Genomic DNA, 24571 nt, shown 5'->3' with positions numbered 1-24571 from the left:
AACCACCACCTTGCTTTCTCACCATCAATATCCATACAATCACTGGCTTGTCAACTTTACAGGCTTCACAGCTGCCAAGTTCAGGCATGTTCCCTTCCCTGATGACTTCTGCAGTGCTCCACCTAGAAACAGCAGGGTCTCCACTGTCTGTGGGGGGATGCAGAATGGGGGTTTGAGAAAGAGCAGGATGAAAGTCAGTGCTGCTTGTAGGTCACATGAGCTGTCATTCTATCTGAGAATGGCACAGTATGGAATCTGAGGGCCATCCTGATCAGAGGCAAGAGGTAATATTATAATATATTATATAACCTTAAAACTCAATTCAGTGAACTGAGGAAAGACCTCAGCTGACAGATATGTATTCCAACAGAAATCAACTAAACAAAAGCAATCGACACAATGGAGGTTCCTATTTGAGTCTTACTATTCCTCTTTCCTAAAAATCTGCAAATTCTAACAATTCCATAAATTTTGCATGAAATTTAGTTTTGAGAAAGCTATTTAAGTCTCCTACTATTCTTTCCAAAGCAAAAGACCCTAAGGAGATGAGTTAAAATGCCACAGTTCCTATTTTACTTTAGGAGAGTTCAAAACTTCCAATGGATTTTAGCATAACTAAAGACAAAGATAATTTTGTCTTTCTAAATAGTATGCACCAACCACTCATCACGCAATTCCTGCACCTGAATTTGTGCTGAGGATAAGAATGCCTTTATCACATTAGAAACAAGGATAAGAATGAGCTTTTTTTTTTATTTCAATAAAAAGCTTATTTCAGTTGTAATCCTATTATTCAGTTATCATGATTTTTAACAAGAGAATTTTGGCCTCAGAACTGCACTTCTTTCTTACATGCAAGGTCCCATAGGGGAATCAGTAGCACAGAATATCTCCACAGAAAGCATGGGGAGTGCTAAGTAAGAAAGATAAATTTTTAATGTGCTGTCACAGGACAGGGGAATTGCTGAAATGGAAATGCTTTGGAGACCATTGTAGAGTGTTAGTCACATCTCATTTGGGATTTACAGCTCCTAAAGCTTTCCTGGAGTCAGATGGAGATGATGGTCCTTTCCTATCAAAATGAAGAAGACAAAAGACAGTTGTGGCAATCACTGACATGCAGCAGACTTAAGTTTAAATCTCCCCATCCCTTGAATAGATGTGAAAATCACACCTCCCTCCTTCCAGAGTACACCCTCATCCCTAAGCCACAGGGTCCTTTGAGATGCAAGTTTACGAACATACAGGTTAGAAAGGATATCTTTTGTCCAGAATAACTGAATAATTATTACCAAGAGAGGGCAAGTGTATGACCTGGCAGCACTTATCTGATGGAGAGGAGACTTGACCTGCAATCCAACTCAACATTCCCATGCCCAGGGAGCAAAGCCCCTGTTTCCTCACCACCAGCCACAGTAATAGTTTTAAAGTTCCTCTCTGTGTTCTCCATTGGGAAGAATAATCAGAGCTTCCTGTGGAATGGCATCGACCAGAAGGAATGACACATTCAGATGAAATGTAACACCCCCACCCCCCCCAGCTTGGCAGTAAAGGCACTCAGAAATGGAAAATGGGATCTAAGTCCCCTGTAGGCATATATAGGATTTGAGCCCGAGTTGTCCTTCCTTTTTCCTCACTTCTTTAGCACAAGAGCTCTAACTAGAGAGTGCTACGTAAAATAAAACCAACAATAACCTCAGGTAGATGATCTGAGGTCACCCTCACTGAACCAGGGCTTCCAGGAGAGGAAAGCAGAGAAGTAGGTAGTTGTAACAGGATACAAAAATCCCTGCATGCTAAAAGATTTTCAAATCCATCAGCTAGTCTGCTTTTCATACATCTAATTTCCACTGCACTTGCTTTCTGTAGCTGTGATGTTTTAAACCAGAACATGATCTCCCTTCTCAAGTTCAAATTTGCTACTCCAACAATGAAAGTAACGAGAACCTTAACAAAATTTTCATGTTGATCCTTTTTATAACTAATCCATTCCCACAGAAACTGCATTTTTATAATATATTAAATGTGCAATATTTTTTAAGACTGAGGTCCATTCTTTTTCCTTTTCATCTCTCTGTGAACAAATGTGACTATGCTGTGCTTTCAGCCTTTCCTGTGACTATCTTTTTCTAACACAAAGTTTGAGACAAAAATTATATCCCCTTCCAAGCTAATATAGTACTACAGCTCCATAAATCTGTTATTCTACTGTAAAACATTCATCTCCTACATAATACTATGGATTTATATATATTTCAAGTACAAAGTAAGTATAAAACTACTGGGCTTCTATGTTTGAATATTTGGGGTATCAGGATGTAGAAGTTACTATCCTTTGTCTCATTTTCCAGTGGGGGGAAAACTACCTAGTAGAAAAATATATCATAATCTCTTCTTCTAATACCTTGCTCGCTGCAGGTAAGTTTATTTTATACACTATGCACAGACATTTTGAAAATAAATACCCTTTTTCTCAATTAGCCATCACATTTCTGCAGCCTCCCTCATGCTCTTCTAAACAGGCTATGCACTGTCCTGCCTACAACATCTTCTCTCTGCCCACTGACTCACAGATCCGCCCTCGCACATGTACAGTCTCTTCAGCAAGGTACTGAAAACTACTGCAGTGCAGTCTGAGCCACGAGGAGATCGAGATCTAATCAGCTGCAGCTGACTAAGCTAAAATAAAGTGCTTGCTGAGCAGAACATTCCAGTGCCATATCCTGCAATGGGAGAGAGACTTCAAGAAAAAAATAGCCTCTCCTCTATTATCAAATAATTAACATCAAGCTGCTAAAGCCTTGAACATTTTCAATGAATATATGTGGAGCCACAGGGAACACATTTCTGAAGGCAGGGTGTCACAGACAGAGGAAAGGTATAATGCTTTCTGTACTGCATGTCAGTGACAAAACTAGCAGACCCAAGCAAAGACCAGTAATGATCAAGGAATTGTCCAAAACCTGACCTTCCTACAGAAGACCTTTGTGACTCAGAACATCTCCATTATATAAGCATACGTTGTTCATCATTTGCATAGCAAGGTTTATGTTTATTTCCCCCTTCAAGTTCAAATATTCTTCTCAGCCTTAGCTCTCGATATCAAAGACATTTGCTAGTCCAGCTCTTTGCTATAAAAATCAATGCAAGATGAAAAATTTAACTTGTGTGCTTTCTATAAAAGCTACTTCTGCAAATTAAAAAAAAAACCCACAGTTTTTTCAATTCATTCCCCAGTTGCTCCGTTCTATTGTCCTAAGATGTGCATTGACACTGACTGCTTACACTGCTTTCATGGCAAAGGTGAGTCATACAACCAGGACATCAGAATGAATAAGATTGCTCATGTCTCTGTCTGAACCATGGAAGAAGGTTGCATCTAGGGGAAATAATAGCTAAATCCCTAGAAAAAGATCTCTGCATCCTGTGGTATCAAATTTGTTATGGAAGGTCTTGGGATTCTCCACAAAATGGACTTTATGGGGCAGAGGGGAGTAAGGGAATGGGAAGAAATCAGGAAGAGAAAACTAGACTTGTTTCTCAGAAGAGCATCCCCTGCATCCATAAGCTATTAACTACTATTAATGTATTAACTAGTATTTTACAGACTTTCATAAAATTCCTTTCATTCATCTTCTTGTGCATGTTATAAACACAATCTTTTCAATCCCTCTTCACGCAAGTTTGTCATTACTGTCTTCTAAATACTGATTAGATCTACCCTCTTTGAAACTGGATGGTTGGTATCTTACACATCATCAACTGTTATCTCATCTAGATTTGTATAAAGGCACTAAAAAAGGTTGTGTAGTTTTCATCATCCTATTCCATATGGACCATAATAATAGCATCCCTGGCTCTATTCATCTCTGGTAACCTCCCTCCAGTCCTAAAGAAGACAATTCTGGATATCCTACAGGTAGGATACATGTAGTGTTTACTCTGGCATGTGAAATATTAATTTTTAAAAGATATCAGTATCTGAGGGGAGGGTGTCAAGAGGATGGAGCCAGGCTCTTCTCGGTGGTACCGAGCAAGGACAGGAGGCAAAGGGCAGAAACCGATGCACCTGAAATTCCAGCTGAATATGAGGAAGAGCTTCCTTACTGTGCAGGTGGACCAAGCGCTGGAACAGATTGTCTTGAGAGATTGTGGAGTCTCCCTCACTGGAGATATTCAAGAACCATCTGGACGCAATCCTGTGTAATGTGCTCTAGGATGACCCTGTCTAAAGAGATGACCCACTGTGCTCTCTTCCAGCTTTACCTGTTCTGTGAATCTGTGTGTGATTCCTCTCTCCAGCATTAGATCACTCACCCAACGTTTCGAAGTCTAAGGTTCGAAAACTTCCTCTCCTACAGGAGTTTCTGTGTTCTTACTTGACAGCAGAATACCACAAACACCATGTATTTAAGCCACAGCCAGAATGGGAGCAGGCATATTGGAATCCCTCTCATTGAAGCTTTACAGCTGTGCACAAAATTAAGACATATTCCCTAGAAAAGGGATGTCAGGAGACTCACAGCCCTGGACATGGCCCTATTTATTGTAACTAAGTAATTTTTCCATTGTCTTTTGTCAGAAAATATACAAGTCTTGAACACCAAAAGATGGTCCAAGCTTAATGGACCAGGAATACTGTGTGAATTTATCACTGACAGTGTTCCCTCAAAAAAATGAAAAATTTCAGGTCAAACAGACCCTGCTGAATACAGATGACAGATCTTAATCACAATTTGCCATCTTCTAAACAGGAGAGAATGGGGCTTGGAGGGCAAAGGAAGAGCAGTAAAGAAATCAGCATCTCCTCTAGCAGTTTTGGCAAGTTGCCTGTCTTTTCCTTCATTTATTTGTCCTTGCAAGCGTTTGAAAAGAAAACCCACTGGAAAGATTAGGGGTTTTTTTTTGCATTAGCAGTCTGTCCCATTTTTCACAATAGCCAGAGTCCCCTTTGCTAGCCAGCATGTTGACTCTGATCCAAATGCCAGAAACGCTCACGGTAGGCAAAGTAACAGCCTTCAGCCAGACCCTAAGCAGTTCCCAGCACACAATGGGCACCAAATGGCTGCATGACTGCTGCACATCTGCTCTGTGTGTCCAAAGGAGTAACTATCAAAGACTGACTTCCACAACTCACAGCGAAATATCAACCAAGGAGACTGTCGAGAACAGCTGAGCTTCCCTGATTGCTAACAGAGGGAAAAAATGTTGCTGATGCTTCCTTACATACCTTCTGGCCCCAACCATCTTCTGTCTTTATAGAGCAATGTAAGTTTCTACAGACTTATCCAGGAGACTTTGCAACATCTGGCAATGGGCAAGTGGTAGAGGCTGAGACCGTTCCCATGAAAGCAAATCTGTGCGGCAATAGCTTTTCTCCAAGGAGTAGCATTTGTGCTAATATTAGCATCCCACATAAGGTAGATCAGTTTTGTTTTCCTAGAAGCACAGGATAAATTCAGATTCAGAATAAATTTGGATTTAATTTCACCAAGTGGCCCATAACTTCATAAATGCTGAGCAATCAAGTTGAACTGTCAAGTAGCTGTCCTCTCTACCAACATACAAATCAACACCACTGTAGTGCACAGTGATACAATAGTATAACAGTACTTGTCAGAAGCTCAGTAGAATAACAGCTGTCTAGGTAAAAGCTACTGTGATAGCCCTTAAAAGAAGGCCTGGGAAGCCAGACTGGTAACAGCTGAGGATGGAGAAACTAATGCTCAATGAAGACCATGCAGAGTAGTAAGCTTTAATCAATCTCTAGAAAATCAGAATGAGACCTTTTTAGGGACAGACTATGCTATCTGTCTACTAAACAGCTTTTTGCCTTTACATTAAAACAAGAATTAATGCTGTTTGGCATCAGTTAATTGCACCTAAAATAAATACAGAAAACCAGTGCCAGCACAGATTTCTAGAGGATTTTGCTCCACAGAATCACTATCTTTTCCCATTTTCAAAATAGAAAAGTGACCAAAAATTGTAAGGCAAGTCATAAGTTAAAAAAATCCCCAAACTCAAAAAACAAATGCTAGAGGCCTGGCTCATGATCAGAAAGTAATTCAGAGTCTTTCTGAAAAGGTGATAAGTAAGACTGAGGCTATGAATTTCAGAGGATATGAAAACAGCTAATAGTTTTTATGGAACTATTCATAAAGTATGACAATGCTTCTGAAACTGTAAGAAACTGCATAGAACCTACTTGAGCAGAAAATGTCTGTTAATAATTGAATATGACTGAAAGCAAAATTGAGACATGCTTTCAGACAATAAGAAAGTGAGCCCCTTCCCTCACCTATGTTGTGTATTGTACCTCAGAACCAAATCCCCAAAAAACTAGGCTATTGTTATAAACGATCATGTTATAACTCTGGAAATTGTATTTTTCACGGATAAAGGAACAGAAAGAGAATGGAGAAAGAAGAATCTACTTTACTGGATTGAAATAATCTCTTTGGTGAAATAATTTATATTTTAAAAAAACAACCAAACAAACACAAAAACCCCACAAAAAACTTCTCATTTCACTTGCCTTCATACCACCCTTCAGCTTCATCTCCTTCCTAATCCTCAGTGCATTACTTGGGCAGCAATCACAATCTGCTACTCTAGACAAACGTCTTGGTCTGCAGGCAGCAGGGACACAAAAGGACTAAACAGCCTGGTGACTATTTTATAAAGTTAAATGGCATTGAAGTGAATATTTATGTGGGTTTTATTGTATCATTTCTGTCAAAAAGCCCCACCTCCTGAAGTGTGGCATGGGAGAATAAGTATATCAGATATATGAGACTGTACCCTGTAAGATCCTCCTACATCCCAAACAAACTGAGACATTTTACCCCTTTCGGTAGAGCATACCCCCAACACTCTGGGGATTGCATGTATCTTTTTAGGAAAAGATTATATGTCATTCACCCTTCTATGAGATCCATCTGTGGCAAGCAAGTAACAACGACCAAATTGACCAGAATTACAAACAACCTTCTCCAAGTCCTGCATTTTGACAAAGCCCCCCCCTCACCCACACCAACCCAAGCAGGACACAGTTTGCAAGACACTGATAAAGAATCTTTTGCCCTGGAAAATGCCAAAGCTGGATGTAGAGTTGTTTCCAAAAACAGGGCCTGGGAGGAAAACAAAAGTGAAGTAATTTTAAATTAGAGTGAGAAAGGAAAAAAAAATAGAGGATTCAAAAGAAGATACATCTGAAAAAATTAGTTTCTTTAATTGTAAAGAAAGAACAGTATTCAAACAATGGACTTGAAATACAGACATAAACCATAGCTGTTTCACTGAAGCAATTAAGACATTTTGCAGAAAACCAAATGCCAGTTTTAATACATAATGGGCTTGAATTCTGACTGCAGAAAAAGGGAAGGAGTGGGGCTACATTTTGTAAAGGGCAATATGGAGAAGGGTTATCCCCAAACTAAACAGCACTGACATGGAAGACCAGTAGTACATAGTGTGTGTCTTTTTAAGGATAAGATGCAGGCACAACCCTTGGAGCTGCTCCCATCTACAGGTAAAACATAAACGCTTGCACGGTCCAACTGAAAAGAAAATAAAAGAAAAATCCCCCAGGTATGTTCATCTACTAAAGACACAAAATCTGCTCCTTTGCTTTCTTCCCACTGCCAACCATCCCCTACACTACAGAGCCTCTGTATTTAGCTCACACATTGTCAACATTTTCCAGAATAACAATTATCTTGCAGGTGGAAAAGGTATGCAGACCAAAAGGTATAAGTCCAGGATGATAAACAGAGATTGTTTGAGCCTCTCTGCTTGCACTGTGTTCTGAAAGAAATCTAGGAATTCTCTGACAGATACCTAGACCATCTTGAAGCTTTACATATTTTTATGAGTGACACCAGATGACACAGTGCTGGTAAAAGGACTAATGATAACACCCATGTTACATGGCACAAGTTATGCTCCCTGCCCTTACCTTCACTCCAAGCAGGCACACTGAAATACTCCTGCTAGGAAATCTGGACAGGGGCAATACATACAAAATCAAAACCAGGCAAGGGTGAGAACAGCATAGAGGCTGCAATTTACAGTAAGCTCAGCCTCAGAGATCAGGTCAGCCTTTAACTTCTAACACTTTTTTTATAAAAAGTTTTAAGAATACACCAACCTATTTCCCCAGAACACAGAGAACTGGACTAGACCAGTCCCCTGGGGCTACATAAGTTACATGGCCAGCATAGGGCTCACTCTCTTTGTCAGTCCATATTTTACTCAGTAAGTATTGCAAGCCTGTGGCAAACCTGATCATCCTAAATGAAATAAAAGAAAAAAAAAAAAAGCCACATCCCTCTTAAGACAAAAGCAGGCATCCCTTCTTAGATCCTCAACTCAGCTGAAATCACCTGCTGCTTCTCACCTTGCAGAAAATGCAGTCCAAATATAATGACCAAACTTAACAACCACAAAACAAATAGAACCACAAAACCTTTCCATGCCTAATCAGTTGCAGAAATGGAAAAAAATTCCTTGAAATTTACTTACTGGCCGGACTTCCCCAGTGGTGTTGGTATACTGACGGGCCAGACCAAAGTCTAACATGTAGCACTTTCTGTATGTTGAAGGTAAACGGCCCATGGCAAAATTGGACTAGACAAAGAAGGAAAGAAAAAAAATCAAATTAATACCAGCAACTTCGGTAAGACTGGCCATTTGTTAACAAAACTTTGTCATATAGCTCCACATGCCTCTGATGAAAACAAGTCAAAGAGATTAATTTTAAGATGCACCTTAAAAATCACGATTAGAGAATCGTCGCCTTGTTAAGAAGTTCACTTTGCAGATAAGAGTCTGTGGAGTCTCAAAATAACTAAAATTCATGTTAGCTTTGCTAAGTTTCAGCTGCTCTGAGAAAGAGCTACACTTAACACCACTAGCTCTGCAGTGAGAGCTCCATCACTTGCATAACAGTCTGGAGTTACTGTAGACAAATACTTCTGTTCATGGTTCAGCTTCTAGCATGCATTATTCTGCCCTAACTCCCAGAATCATCATCCACAGTATTGCATTGCCTGAATCTATCTGAATATTCAGGCATCTAAAAACCACTGGGTTTGCTTCTTAGTAAATAAACCAATACAAGCATATGGAGCAGCTCCTTTTTTTAACCTCCATCCTTAAGTTCTATCCTTTACCATAATGGATGGCTGCTAAAGGATTTGTGGCCAATCACATCAGTGACTGATTTTCAGCTGAATTTGATCATTTAAAAGCAGCTGATTTTAAAAGGAGCAAATGAGTCTGCTGGAAGGAAGGCAGTCTTGGGTATGGTGTAGCAAGAATTGTTGAGGTCAAGCAGTGAAGAGCTGTAGGAAAAGGACTGGCTTCTACAGAGAAACTTGGAATTAGTGTCCTTCACTTAGGCAGATGACCAACACCGTGAGTGTGTTTCTGACACTAGAAACTGTGCTTCAATTTTCTGGCAATTGCTCAGAAAGGATTAAGAGGATGATTTAGCTATGTCAAATGCATGAAATAGCATTTATTCAAGTCACAGAGCAAGACTTCCTTTCTGAACTCCTTTAACAGTAATAATTCGTTGGGCTCCAAATGACTATTCAGAACTAGATTGCTTCATCACAGGATATTGAGTGGTACAAGTATGACTGACAGCTACCAACCCACCATGGAGCAGCCTCTGCCAATACAAGCTAGTTTGCTATGCACTTAAAGGAAGCACAATACTATATTACTATTTTGTATTTATAGAAAATAGCAAATGTGTCAGTGGCAGTGTGCAAGGAGACCTAAATGTATCTGCTGAGATCTGCCCATACTCAGACTGTCTTTATTGACTCAAGCAGAACAGACATACAACCAAAAGGAAAATTTTCAAAACAACATACAGGCTTGATGTCACGATGCAGGAATCCCACAGAGTGAATGGCTTCTATTGATTCTAGAATCTGTTTGCCTAATCGCAGCGTTGTGCTCAGCGTGAACGTCCCTCGAGGCTGACTCCTTCTGAGATCTGCAAGATTTCGGCCCTGAAACAATCAATAAAATACCTAAACCATCACATGAAAACACAGCATTTCACAGCTTCAAGTGCTAACATGCAACCCCAAAAAAGCAGATATGCTACTCAGTCAGGTGCTCACCTTACATCTGCTTTATTTCTTGTATAAGATCTTCCAGTACTTCATTTTATCTTTTAAGTGATGTATTTGCTGATAAGTACATACCAGACGGTTATCTTGGGGAATCAGCTGATGTACTATTTGTGAAATAGGCATGGCATGGACAGCAGTGCCTCAGACTGCGTGAGACCAGCATCTCCTTATTGTTAAACTCAGACTATGCAGAAGCTGATTTAAGAACAACCTTTGACTGTTCCCTGAGCCTTTTAAAGATTAAAGCAGTACAAATTTGGTAAGCAAGGCATGAAGCCACTATCTATTACAGCTCACAGAAGCAGTTTCATCAGAAACTCCCTAGCACACACTGTCTGGTCCAAGCTCAAGCCAGCATTGTTATGGCAACATCACAATGGGGAAAGTTGTCTTATGAAGAGAATCATACCCAAAATCAGGAGAGGAGGATTTTTCCAGAGACTTTATACTTATTAAAAGAAATTGCTAATTTACCTCCACTTAAATAAATTTCTAGGGAAAACCAAAAAGGCTACCAGCTATGCATGGAAATGAAGACAATCCAGCAAAAGAAAAAAAAAAGGAAAAAAGGACAGTGTAAATGCAAGAAAAATCCCAGTGTTCTAGTGATAATAGATGAGTTCAAACAAAATTCCCAACAGAATATATATAAAAGATTCCAAACATCTGATGAGAAAACACAGATTGCTCTTCAAAGCAGTGAAATGCCATCTATTCATCCCTCCATTTCCAGTTCTCAAGTTATTTAGAGACATTAAGGTGCTAACTGCAATTGGCTCTTGAAGCACTAGTCTCTCAAAGTGGTTTGACCCATGTTTCACTTCAGGGCTCTGGACTCTTGAACAACCTGACACAGGTCAGCTAATAGGTACAACCAAGCCACAGCAGCTGGCCCAGGTTTGCTCCTTAACGTGAACGAAATAAGACTAAGTCACTTCTTTAGTGCTTAACTTCTTAAATTTCTGTGACAGTTTACTAGAGCCAGCAGAGTTTTGTCATTGCTATCCTGAAACATCCAGGTTATTGAATTGACAACAGATCTTTCCACTGTAAAGCTGTTCCCTGGAGACCAGCTCTCTTAACCAATGGTAACATAGAAAGCAAGGAAGATTTTTTTCAGAGCTGCACACTGAAATGTGCCATAAATTTCCCCAGCTGGTTTATGCGAGATGGTCTTAGACATCTGCTCTCCAGAAACAACCCAAGGCATGTGAATATCCAATACAACTACCAGGAAAAGACAGAAAATGAGCATTATTTTCCAAATAAACACCATCAGGCTGGCTATGAAATAGAGCAGATGCAGGGAATTGCAAAGCTTAGAGTGGAAGCCTCAGTCTCAATGACTGAAAAGAAAGGGAGAACTGCAGTACACAGCAGTCAGAGGGACACACAACAAACCAGGTCTCAGCAGGCCTTGAAGCTGAAGAAGAATTTTAGCCTGAAGGGTAAGAGTGCAAAACTAGCTAATGCTTTATGTATCAATGTCTTCATTTGCAAGCAATGAAATTATTTTTAGCTCTATCTACTCTACGTGCTCAGCTACATTAGAAAGTAAAAGAATTCATGCAGAGAAGTTTTTTGCCAAGGTAAAGTCCCCTTCATCATGCTTATTAAGGACAGGACTGGGGGGTTAGAAACCTTTTTCTTCCATGAGCTCCAGATTAGCCCTTTCAAGAATCATATTCGCACTCACACTGCAGCAGTACTAATGGCCAGGATTGTTTAGAGAGCAAAAGGACTTTTTCTATCCATAACTGCAGTTGGGATGCCAATGATGCATAAAAGACAAACCCAAGCACCAGGAATTTAGTGCTTTTATGAGTTTTATATGCCTTGCAAAGCAGAACTATACTTCAAAAAAATTGGAAGTTTATTTTAAAGAAGTACTGGGGTCTGCTGGTATCTGTTTTACTTTCTCTACTATCTAGCAGTAGAGTCACCATGTGGTAGTTACCCAAGTATTCACCCATACTGATTTTATATCAGCAGTGTTCAAGCAGGAGTAAACACTTCCACAGCAAAAGCCAAGGTACTGCTGTTCTTGGGAGAGACAGGGGAGACAGAGATCATGGCCTTTCATAGAGAAACTGTGCTGTTCGTGTGACACCACTGGCTCTCACCGCACTCAGTGCTCTGATACAAGACACGTATTTTGAATGCTGCATCACAGTGCTCAGCAGGAAATATTTCAAACAGCTGCCACTGCTGCACAATACTCTGGGTTGCTCCTGTGAGCATTCTGAATGGACTGCTTTTCCCAGAAAGTTGTCAGAAAGCCATCTCAAATAGAAAAGCAGAGCTACGAAATATTTTAGTACATCTTGTCAACTGGAGCCATTCTGATGGATGTCACAGCAACACCACCCCTTCTCCTTGTCTCCCATTCCACTCTTTTTCTGTGTACAACAAAGTCTTTAGACCGGTGTTTGGCCTTATTCTCTCATTGCAAATCCTTCGCTGTGATGCCATCTCTATGGGACAGAAGGGAGAGGGGAAGAACAGAACTCACCTGAAGCTGCATAACCACATAATTGAATTTTTCGTTTCTTCCACAGCCAATAAATCTGCAAACATGATCCTTCCCTGAAAAAAACCAGAAACATACAGAATGGAACTAAGACAACAACCCTGTGATCATGATTTTTAGAAAAATGGTTTCTGACCCAGGTCCGGTAACCATAAAGTGGTATCACACAAGGAGTTTTGCAGAACAGACTGATTATGTTTCTCCTTCCCAGTCTCATAGCTCAGTAGAATACTGACATTCAACAAGAAAGCTGCCTGTGACATGGCCATGAGTGGAAATCAGTGTCAGGGTTCCTCAAATCCTCAGACTGACACAGGCCACAAGTGAGAGTGTGACAAACTCCAGTTTATACCACTACCACGCATACGCAACAACACCACAGCTACCACCATCCCTGAACTAAAGTGTGGGTAACACACATGACCACGTGGTTTCACAGGTTCACTGGTAGCACAGCTCAGCTTTATTCAGTAAATGTTGACTTGTACACACCACCACTACACCTGCCTATTAGCACTGCTTACCCTGAAACAGCTAATCTAATGTTACTTCAACGTGGACAAACCCTGATTTTAATAGTCAGAGACATCTGGAAAAGAAAGATGCCCATGGAAAAAATCCAATTCCATAACAACAGAAGGAAATAATATAAGTAATTCTGTGTCAAGTTCTGGCATGGTGTTAGAAGTACATACTACATCTATTCAGGCAAAATCAAACTAAATCAGCCACCTCACAATACGCAGCTAGTCCTCAAGGAGGGAGCAGAGGCTGTGGTTTCAGACCCTGACCTGTAATGGATTTGTGATGGTTTGCTCTCTGGATTATCAGAAGGGGAAATATGAGGCATGTGTTCCCCTAAAAGCAGACTACTGATAACAGAGCAAAAGTTGATGCACACCACAATGGTGAACACTTGGTTCCTGGTGAGGTTTCCAAGCAGGGAAGGGGGTGAGAATCACTGCATAGCTTTGCCCTATATGTCTCTGTAGCACTTGAGCAATGGTGATTTTTAAACCAAAGCTTATTGTTTGATATTTCCCAATTTAAAATAAAAAAAGGAAAAACATGAACACCTACAGTAATCAGTAACTGCACTGCCCTCAGGGCCCTGCTATTGCTGTCATTGCACCATAGGTCTGGGGCATCAGAAGCTGCTGGGGACAGCAAGATATGACAGAATAGGGATATGGAGGGCAGCAGGAGACAAAGAAGCAGCTTTCTCACACGAGAACCAGAGCTTTGACCAGAGTAATAGATACAGCAGTGGAATATGGAGCTTCATCCCAGGAATCCTGGTAAGAGCATCAAGATTCTGCCCTCCAGGGCCCACCAGCATCCCACAACAGAACACCCACACTCTCTCTGCTACCACAGGGAGATAACAGAGCTGCTGGCAACCAAAACTGGAGGGACAGAGACTCCAGCTACTCCTTAATCCCTTCAGAAGAACAGGCTTAAAACAAACAAACCAACCAATCCTAATATCCACCAACATCTGGTTAGATGAGCAGGAAGGTTAAGTGTTTGCAGAGCCTTCATGTCTCTGGCATGGACATTATCCAGTTTCAGGACTGCATGTGCAAGACCATGCTGAAACCATCAAGGAACATCACAAACCACCATATTTCAGGAAAAGATATTGAGAGATTAGGAGAGTACCCTCTTCAGTATGTGTCAGGGCAGCCTGCATGCTCTTCCCTGATCCTCGTTTCTCACATAACAAGCCCATGGCCTGTGTGTGCCCATGGGTACTGGGTGCCACTGGTTTCCTACTACTGGTACCTTCATTGTGAATTCAGTGTTGATTTTGTCATACGGGTTTTTGGTTTTCTGAGGGAACTCCTTGAGACACTGTGTGGAAATACCACAATTCCTGCCCTGGGCATTTCCAAGACTCAACTATCCCACATATCTTCCTGCCGTGGGTCCCAATATGCTGCTTGCTGATGTGACCCTCCAAGCCAGATTTGTGGCTACAAAGTAAACATATCTGAATAACCTCAGAAAGAATGAGTTATATTTCTTTAGGAGTTCATGTTACTACTGTGCTTCAGCAAACTGGCCATCTACACAGGTTTCAGGCAGGATGGGCAGGTCAGTGCAAGCCCACACTCAACCCAGACATGATTCTCAGATTTGCACAGACCAGCCTGGCTTACTTACAGACACTGTGAGTCCCACTTGGCTTTGTTTGCCTTTCAGAGCACCAGGAGATGGATATTGAGGCATCAGCCAAAACGATAACTGTTTCTAGTTACAGTGCAAGCTATTGTGTGGTAAAAAGGGTAAAATAGTAATTTTTTTACACCCTTTTATTGTTTCAGATGACTGCAGAGCACTGATAGGCAGGACACCATGTGCTTTTTATTGCTGTAAAACTACAGACAACACCACCTCTGACAGGTAGAACCTGGCCATCTAAATCACTAATTTCAGCAAAACAGAAATGATAGTGTCCAATTATATGACACAATACACATCCTTGCTAATTTGATACTTCCTCTTGTGATTTCAAGTGTATTTCTGAGACCTTTTGGTTTTGGTTTTTTGTGGGTTTGTTCTATGTTTTTCTAATCAGTTTCCTCCATAGTACTATTGTTTTCTAGATCACACAATTTTACCAAAAGAAAAAGCATTTAAGTTTTTAGTTTATTATCTTTGAGAATTGTTTGCATGTTTAGGATGGCAACATGTTTCCACTTACTATAATTTTTGAAAATGATTAATTGACTGACAGTTCTGGATGACCTGCATCCCAAACTGACTTGATTTTATACTGAATCCTCCTTTCCAGACTAAAATGGGCTCAGATCTGACCTGTTGGTCTTGGGAATTCAGGCTCTCTCTGGAACAGCTCTCCCATGCACTATTCTGCAACACAACCAACACCAGGAAAATAAGAAGAAAGGAGGTGAGGGAAAACTGTGCCAATTTCTGCATGAAATAAAAAGAATATAACAAAGTGTAGAGAAAGCAGGCCATATTTAGAAGTCGTGCATATAGAGGCAGCTGGTCATATGGATGGGATAAATGCTTACAGCATCAAACCCTTTGGATTCTGGAAGCTTTTACCCATCTTTCATCTAAAGGAGGCAGCAGATTACAACTGTTTGCTCTCTTGGAACAGTTCATGCCATGCTGAAGTAGCAGATGGAGGCTGACAGTCAGGTGTGACTTAGGGATTCCTGCAGATCAGTCCTGAGGCTGATCAGAACACTGAAGCGCACAAGAACAATCGTGTTAATAACCTCCTGTGCAGCCAGGATGATGGAACTGTCATATCTCCCTTTAAGGCAGCAGGAAATAGCCCCCTCTTCTCATACACGCCCTCTTCAAGCATGGAGATCATAGCACAGAGAGCATCAAAGCATATTTTAACCCAGAAAAGAGAGAAAAGGGTGAAAAAAAAGTTTTTTCAACGTATGCCTAGTATGGGAAGCCTCATAACTATTTTACTGCACTAACTGCTAGATGACACTTGCTCCTTTGCTAGACTATTATGCTCAACAGCCACCCTGATATTACAGAGGATAAGAAGCTATACCACAGAAAATATGCTCTATATCTGTATTTGTTTATTTCTTAAACCGTACAAATATCTTCCAACAAAGTAAAGAACAGAGCAACAGATTATAAAGAGTTTTGTCCTGTTAACTAACACTGGAGGAATAAGTCCGCCTGATGCTGACTTGAGAAAAGTTTCAGAGTGTTTTGTTTCACAGGCATTTAGTTAAGGCAAAATTTTAATGTTCAGCCATAGGAAAATATTCTTTCTACAGCTGTCTTTTAACTACAGTGAACATAATAATCTCCCACATAATATTGGGTAAAAATTACAAATATTTCAGTCACCGAAATGATCTTCACTATCCTTGTTCTGAAGAAACTTAAAAATTACAGTTGATAATTATGTTCTCATGTATAAAAATAACTTCAAGTATTTGGAAAACCCTTCCACCCTATGATAGATACTCATCACCTTGTAGAGATATGATTAAAAGTCCCATTTTAATACTTTAAAACTTTCATTACATGAAAAACTTTCATTACACAGAACTTAAGAAAACTAAATTATGATCCTTTTTTGAGTCTATTTTTTCACATGGATGAATTTTAAACTGCTGGACACCAATATGCATTCCAATCTTCTACTCCTTTAAGTTCTTAGATATTCTTCACGTATTTTCAATATAGCAATGAAACTAATAAAATAAATACTAGGAAAGAAATATGTGACATTATCATTGCAATTTGAAGTTGGTTTTTTTTTTTTTACAGACTCCATATTTCCTGTGTTTTCACCTGCAGACAAGCAGTAACCGCTCTTCTCTACAAAGGAATTAAAAATTTTAATCTTTTTATTTTATGCTAAAATTTTGTGATTCATTTCCAGTGATTAGCTGTCTCATTCCTAACAGTCCATCCAAAACACTACAGTAACTTCTACTGCATGGATTATCATAAATCTCAGTGCAATTGTTACTCATTACTGTTACCTTACCACTTCCTGCATTTTCTCCTGCACAAGACCAACACCGACATAACAGCAGGAATTCAGCAGTGCCCACCAGGATGGTGGCAGGGAAAGGAGAATGTAATATTAACAAAAAGTATCAGAGCATTGGGTTTGTTCAGCCTTTAGGAAGGCAATAGAAAGGAAACCATCTGCTGGTTGGAGCCACCAAACAGAAGAGTGCTGATAAGATGGAGTCTGACTTTTTCTCAGAGGCTGTCCTGGTGTCAGCTGGGATAGAGTTCATTTCATTCCTAGTAGCTGGTGCAGTGCTTTTGTATTTAGGATGAGAATAATGTTGATAACACAGGGATGTTTTGGATGTTGCTCAGTAGTGCCTACCCTAAGTCCAGAACTTTTCAGTGTCCCTGCTCTGATGCACAAGGCAGGAGGGAGCACAGACGAGACAGCTGACCCGGACAGGCCAAAGGTATGTTCCATACCACAGAATGTCATGTCCAGTATATAAACTGGAGGGAGTTGGCCAGGAGTCACATATTGCTGCTTGGGAATGGGCTGGGCATTGGTCAGAAGGTGGTGCATCTCTTGTTTTTCTTGGGTTTTATTCCTCTTTTTCTTTTGTTATCTCTCTTTCCACTACTACTATTATTGCTATATTTCAATTAGTAAACTGCTCCCATGTCACCCCACAGGTTTTACATTTTTCCACTTCTCCTCCCCATCCCACCGAAGCAGGGGAGTGGTGAGCAAGCACCTCTGAGGTACTTAGTTGCCAGGTGAATTTAACCCAGAACAGAGGCACACAGAGAGGCACTGGACATGAGCTGCAACATAGGAAGTTTCCACTAGGTGTGATTTCTTTTTCCCCCATGAGGGTGGTCAAACCCTGGAACAGGGACCCAGAGAGCCTGTAGGATCTCCATCTTTGGAGATTATCCAAAACTTCACCAGAAAAAGTCCAGAGCGACCAGATCTATTTCTTTTCTGCTTGGAGCAGGAGGTTGTACTAAAGACCAAAGATCCCCCCTGCCAGCCAAAATTTTCCTCTGGATCTATTTGTGTCGCATTCACTTTTTTTTTAAGGCTTGCCTCTCACATTAGCAGCAACCTCTGACCTCTCTAATCATAAATGCAGCTGAATTCCAGAATCATCAATCAAGTTTTGTTTTATTCAGGTAATACATGAAATATCAAAATCAGGGGAATACTGTTGGCCAAAAATAACCACCATGGCACAGCGATCCAGAAGCTCAACCCCACAGATAACTGCCTAGAAAGAGCCCAAGTGCTTAGTGACATAACTTGGTACTGCTGGAGTCACTATTATATAGCTGTGGACATGTAGCTATAAAATTGCTCTCACTGGCATTTGGAAAGCTGCAGCTGTTTCTCAATTCTCTACATTATAATACACATTTTACAGTATTCTCTTCTTTATTTTCCTGTCAATGTCAGTGTCAGCTTATCACAAATTTTGTATTGTGGGGATATTGAATCCACTTCTGCACAAATACTGTAAAGAAAAAGATCCAGCAGGACTAGAAAGTGAAATGTGAGTTATTTTAATCATCTTCTAACTTTACTTGGAAATGGTGTCTGTAGCTTGGCAAAGCTGACTCGCATACAGTTCTTTTCCTTTGGAGTTAGCAAGTTTCATCTCTGGCCAGACAAACAAGCTGACTTCAGGGACTTGTCAACTCAGCTGGACAAAGGAGTTTTTAACATGAAAGAAAATAAATTCTATCTGGAAGTGAGGCTTAAATAACTACATTATTCAATAGTAATCAGCTAGAATTTAATCAATTGGGTTAACCTTGCTAGTGCTTCTGTAATAAATGAATGAACTAATGGATGCAAAACCTAAAAGGCTGGTCATCATCTTCCAATCAAATGGTAAAAGGTAAAACTGCCTGACCTTGCATGGCATAATTTCCTCCAGTTGTTTCCCAAGACCACTAACAACTTTAAGATGAGTAACTGATGATAGATCCCACACAGGTAAAGGGACAATAGTGCAGGAGCAAGAATTCAACATAGCCCCCAAAAAAGTGTGCTTTAAATCCTTTTTCATCCATCCCATGACCTTCCCCCATCCCATACTACCATGGTTGACACAGAAAACATGTGGCCCGAATGCCACATATTATTCAAACACTCTTCCACATGGAAAAATGCAGTGCTGGGTACAGAGGACCAGGCTACATCTTGAATCTGCCATCCTGTGATAGCCTAAATGCCTGCTAAGGGTAATTTACTCTGCTTTGTAGTCTTTACAGATATCTTGGTTACATCAATCTAGCAAAAGACTGTAGAAACATATAAACCGTGTCCATAAAAAGTAATAGAAACTGAATTACAGAGGGTTAAAGGCACCACTTTAACACAAAACTCTCACATATGCAAAAAGAAAGAAAAAAACCTAGGACTGGCAAATAAGAAAAAACAAGCAAGATCCTTTTTCTTCCATTATTTTGCTAGGAAACTCCTACCTGTCCAACCCCTGGCAATAAAGAGGGAACAAGCAACACCGACTTGTTTCACTATCTGCTGTAATAAAATCAGGTACTCAAAAGCTACAGTGCCTGTGACCAGGCTGCATCTTGCACAGCTACTCAATATGCAGAAGATCTCTGCACTGCAGGATAAAAATAATCAGAGCCCTACGCAATGAGATTGGTTATACTGAAAAGAAGGCATTTAGAAAGAAAACAACACACTGAAGAGAGCTCAGCAATATCTGGCTGCTGAGCGAGGTCAAAAGCAAGTATATGGGGCCTTGTAGCCTCACACCAGGGCAACACTGCCACTGCAGATGAACTGAAAACAGTGCACAGCACCAGAATAATTGGGCCATTTTAAATTACAATCTGCCAGGCTTCTCCAAAGAGAATCCTAGCATAGGAAAACAAATGCTGTGGCTACATCCGTATTTTGGAGAGCCTGTGGACCAGAAGGCATAGAATGTGCTGCACTGTCCTGGTATTACAAGCCCCCAGAGTGCTCCCAGAGAGACCTATCAAGAAGTAGGTAAGGACAGGGAAAATATTTTTGAATTCAAAGCATCTGCTTCTGAGCCTCACACAGCCTGAGCTGAGCAACTAGAGAGGACACAATACCTGGTTTGGCACGTAAGATAGCTTCCTCATACCCCTCTCTGCAGCAGCCCACTGGATTTAATCAGGGATACTGGTTTACAATTTCTGCAGTTAAGGCTGCTATTAGAAAAGCAGACTGAGACAGCCCAAGCCAAGCATCGCAAAACTATGCCAGTGCTGTTCTAACAGAGATGTGACGTTTTGATTAACCTCAAAGATGTCATAGATGGGAAACTCAGTCCAGATAGTACTCCACAGATGCTCCTTGGCTAGCTGAATGTTGCTCCACAGCAAACCCAGGGTGAGGAAAAAAGTCACAGAGAGAGTAGGTTTCTGTCCATTTCTATTTCAAAGGAAATAGAATAAATCAGTATTTCAAAGGGTTAGCAAAGCATTGAAGGGATGGAAAAACATCTGTTCATCTAGAAGTGACAGTACTCTTCCTTCCATATGTTCAATCATAGGAAATCATCCCATTTTTTCTCCTCATGATTCCAGAGAACAGGAACCTCAGAGTCCTAGTTTATAAGAGCAATGAGGTTTTACAGCAAGTCCCCATACTGCCTTCAATCATCAAAACTACCGTGTGCCAGCGTTCGAAGAGTGGCTTTGGGTCATGTAAGGTTTTCTGAGCAAATGGACCCAGAAGTTTCATTTCAAGTGTACACCAAATAGTCTCCAAATCCTAAAGCAAACCAACAAATGGTGCCTCAGACAGGGGGACAGACTAAAACTAACCCAAAGCAAAATTTCCCAAATACATGAAGTTTATAGTGTAAAATCCCCAATATATCTTTTCTTTTTTCCTGTTTTTACTTTATTATCCCTACGCTTACCAACTACAGGCACACATTTCTTAGTGCTTTCCACCATTAATTTTTCCCATAATTTCCATACTTGCATGTATATAAGGACCTATGACTGCAAAAGTCTATTCTCTAATGTGGTTCCTTGGACTCTTCACGACACCTGGTAGCTGGGAACTGCAGAGCAGCCTTCTTCAAGGAAGGAATATTTTCTGATCCTCCAGGTAAACTTAGTCCTGCATATTCCACCCACAGAAGGGACAGATAGGCCAAAGATAACCATGTCTGACAGCAGTGACAAGCAACTCCTGTAGTTAGGCCAAAAGGGTTGCTCAGGCTGCTGTTGATAAACGGCAGAGGACTTCACCTACAGCAGACAGCGGGTAAACACATGGTGCAATCTCAAGTAAAAGAGAGATCCAAGTTCATAAGCTGTAGTTGCCTTAATGCCACCACGTGGTGAAGATTTGGAAAGAAAGACTTGTTTTCATGGAAGGGGCCTGGCATCATGGGTGATCCCATCTGCTTGTGTTGCAATGAGGATATCAGTACAATCAGGTGCTGGGGAGGGTGCAGGCCTCCTTCAGCAGCAAGGACAGTAGTACACATTGTGATACTGAGTTCAACATTCCTAATGGCACCAAAGAGAATGCAACTTCCCTGTTCCCCGAGCAAGCTCACCAACACAGAGAAAACAGCTTTGATTCAACAGTGCCAAGCCCCTGTCAGAAGACAAACGTAAGCCAAACAGTGCTTGACAAGGATGAAAATAAAAATGCCATCTTGTGGTGCTCTGATTAGAATTGGCCAGATAGAGTAGCACCAGAGAGAGTGCAAGTCCAGCCTGAACAAGGAAATATTCTACAGCAACTGTGTGGGACCAAAAGCTTTTGATTTGACTAACACAGTCCATGGAACACAAGAAAAAGACAAAAGCTTTGCTAAAAACTTCTTGGGTAAAGGCACAACAGGACAACTGAAAACTTCAGCTCATCAGATGCTTGAGCAAGAAACTTTCTAAGCTGACTTCTCAATTGTGTTTTACCCAAAGCATAAAAGGGCACCATTGCTGATGTTTCCCACACTCAAGACAGTAAACAGATTTGGAATTTTAGCCAGAAGATGACCTGTGATCCTTGCAATTAACAGTGCAAGTCAGAAAGAATTTTGCCTTTGGGAAACATAATAATATCTAAACACTGAAAGAAAAAGCAACATACAGCTAGAAAAATCAAATCAAGTATGAGCAGAACAGAATGACACTACAGAGCATTTAAGAGACATTTAAGATCACATGACTACACGTGATCTCACATGGCCAAGCACAAGTATCTCAGAATCATTTGTTTTGGAAGGGACCTCTTGAGATCATCTAGCCCACCCCCTTGTCCAAGCAGAGACAGCTAGAGCATCTTGTCCAGGGCCACATGCAGGTGAGTTTTCAATATCTCCAAGGACAGAGACACAACCATCTCTCTAGGTAACCTGTGCCAGCATTTGACCACCCTCAGAGCAGAAAACTACACACAGCGTTTATTAGAAGGAATAGAGATTCTCTTCAGGAGTCATTATCTGCTTAGTTCCCCAGTTTTTCTGTGTGGACTGCTAGTGCAGACAGGACACTATGAGGGGCCTACCTGCACCTGTGTTCCTTATGTGGCTATTCCACAAAGTGTCCCAGAAAGCCTAACTGTTGGCAACAGCCTGCACTCCACACCGATCAGGAGCTACCGCACTGACAAGTCAGGCTGTACCCAAACCAGGTCCTGAGGTAGGTCTGCAGTATGGGCTAATGGCCAATCATCTCTATCCCAAACTCTGCCAAGCTCTAGCAACTTGCTAGACTGATTACAAGCTCTGAAAAGAGCAGCAGCTCTTTAAGGTTGCTGTGACACCTAAATAGAAAACAATAAAGGTTACTATTTAAGAGGGACTGCAATGTTCAGTTCTACTAGAGAAATACAGAGGAATTTTAGACAACACTGTTCCCTTGCTTTTCATCTAGAAACCCATGAAATGACTATATCACCTGTGGTAATACCACCAACTTCCCCCATCCACCAACTGTTGGATAAAGGAAGCATCTCCCTTTCTGAAATGTTTCTCACCTCTTTGCAACACTCAGTGAAAACATACACAATACACGATTCCCAACGCTCTCAACCCAATTTCTTATTTTAACTTTATCATTTATTTCTGTAAACCATTTGGGGATTAACCTTGAACCCAAAAAAAGCTAGATTCTTCACAGAACAGCTTGATTTGTAAGAATATGGTTTAAGTAATGTGTCATTCTTAAATGCAGGATAGGTGATGCGTAGCCAAATCTGCTTCTTTGGTCTTTTCTGTCCCTTAATATTTACTAACTGCTTTGCCAGGGGACTTGTCCTAATTCCACACACCACCACTCCCTCTTCCCAATTACAGCATCATGCTGTGTACAAATGTGGGTGTTTTTTCAAGCATTTGGTATTCTCAACTATTTTCCAGAAATAAACACTGGCAGTACACATGTATTAGTCAATGCCTTGCATGGTTTCTGATGCTAGTCCTCACTTGGTGATTTCAGGTCACACTTTTCAAGCATTCTCTGCCCTGGCTATAATACATATTGACACTAACTAGCATGATAGCATTATCTCTTGGCACCATAATATCTATCATTCTGCACAGTCATACCTTCAACTCAATTCAGAGCATTCCAAGTGTACAACCAAATTAAAAAAATCTCAATCACTGCCTTGGCTTGCCCTCACTCCACTGTTTTCAGACCTCAAACACCTGCTTTGCTGTTCTTTGGGAGCTTGTGTATCCAAGCCTTTCATATATCAACAGCAAGATTCCTCTAATGACCTGGGTTGATTTCTCCTTTACACAGATCAGCTGCATCTATTACAACACAGTGTATTAAAAAGAGGCCTATCTATCAGTCCTCCTCTTAGATGATCTGAAATGTGGAAAACAATTTGACCTTCAAAAATAATTCAGTGACTTTTACCTAGAGGCAATCTGTCACAAATATTAAGTAACCCGTCTCACAAGACCTGCAACAGTCTCACCCTCTAATTCAATCATATCTCTGGAGATTTTGTACAAGAGAAGAGGTATAGACACAAACATAAGGCCACAACACTATCTCTGAAGCATGAGCCCTAGTGATAGGGTTCCTCCTCCCTGCTTCAACAGAAGGGGATTCCTCAGACCAAGTGGGAACCCTGCAAAAAGGAACTTCAGAAGCATATTATACTACAACATAGAAACTGTTCCTGTCTATAGCTGGCCTTGCCTTAACAAGGAAATTATGCAAAATGCACTTCAGCAAACAGCAGTTCTCAGTCCCTCAAAGGTAGATTGGGAAATTCCTTGTTTACATCCTCCCATAGCAATCAGTTTTTAGTAGAAGACCCCTTTACTCTTCCTTCAGCCAAGGAACAACTCCAGCAAGACAGCTCCCTTGCACCCTTTGGTGTTAAAATGCATCTCATCACAATTGCAAGAGCCTTTGGGAT

At 40.7% G+C, this 24571-nt stretch overlaps 1 protein-coding gene across 4 annotated transcripts in view; it reads right to left on the bottom strand.

The window, feature by feature from the left end:
• The window catches only part of TTBK1 (tau tubulin kinase 1), a 105296-nt gene that overhangs the window by 56835 nt on the left and 23890 nt on the right, over nucleotides 1–24571 (bottom strand). For 3 of the 4 annotated variants that reach the window (XM_027664568.1, XM_027664567.1, XM_027664569.1), the window contains exons 4-6: nucleotides 12667–12740; nucleotides 9888–10028; nucleotides 8527–8631 (exon numbers count right to left, since the gene is read on the bottom strand). In XM_027664568.1, coding sequence (XP_027520369.1) covers nucleotides 8527–8631; nucleotides 9888–10028; nucleotides 12667–12740 — 320 coding nt within the window. Of the gene's footprint in view, nucleotides 1–5230; nucleotides 5385–8526; nucleotides 8632–9887; nucleotides 10029–12666; nucleotides 12741–24571 lie in introns of those variants that run through there. The other variant, XM_027664571.1, reaches the window with a different exon arrangement.

This window comes from Corapipo altera, unplaced genomic scaffold (assembly GCF_003945725.1).
Source record: "Corapipo altera isolate COAL_440 unplaced genomic scaffold, ASM394572v1 76, whole genome shotgun sequence".
NCBI classification, from domain to species: domain Eukaryota; kingdom Metazoa; phylum Chordata; class Aves; order Passeriformes; family Pipridae; genus Corapipo; species Corapipo altera.
The sequence above is the reverse complement of the archived record's forward strand: the minus strand, read 5'-3'. Positions and strand labels throughout refer to the sequence as shown.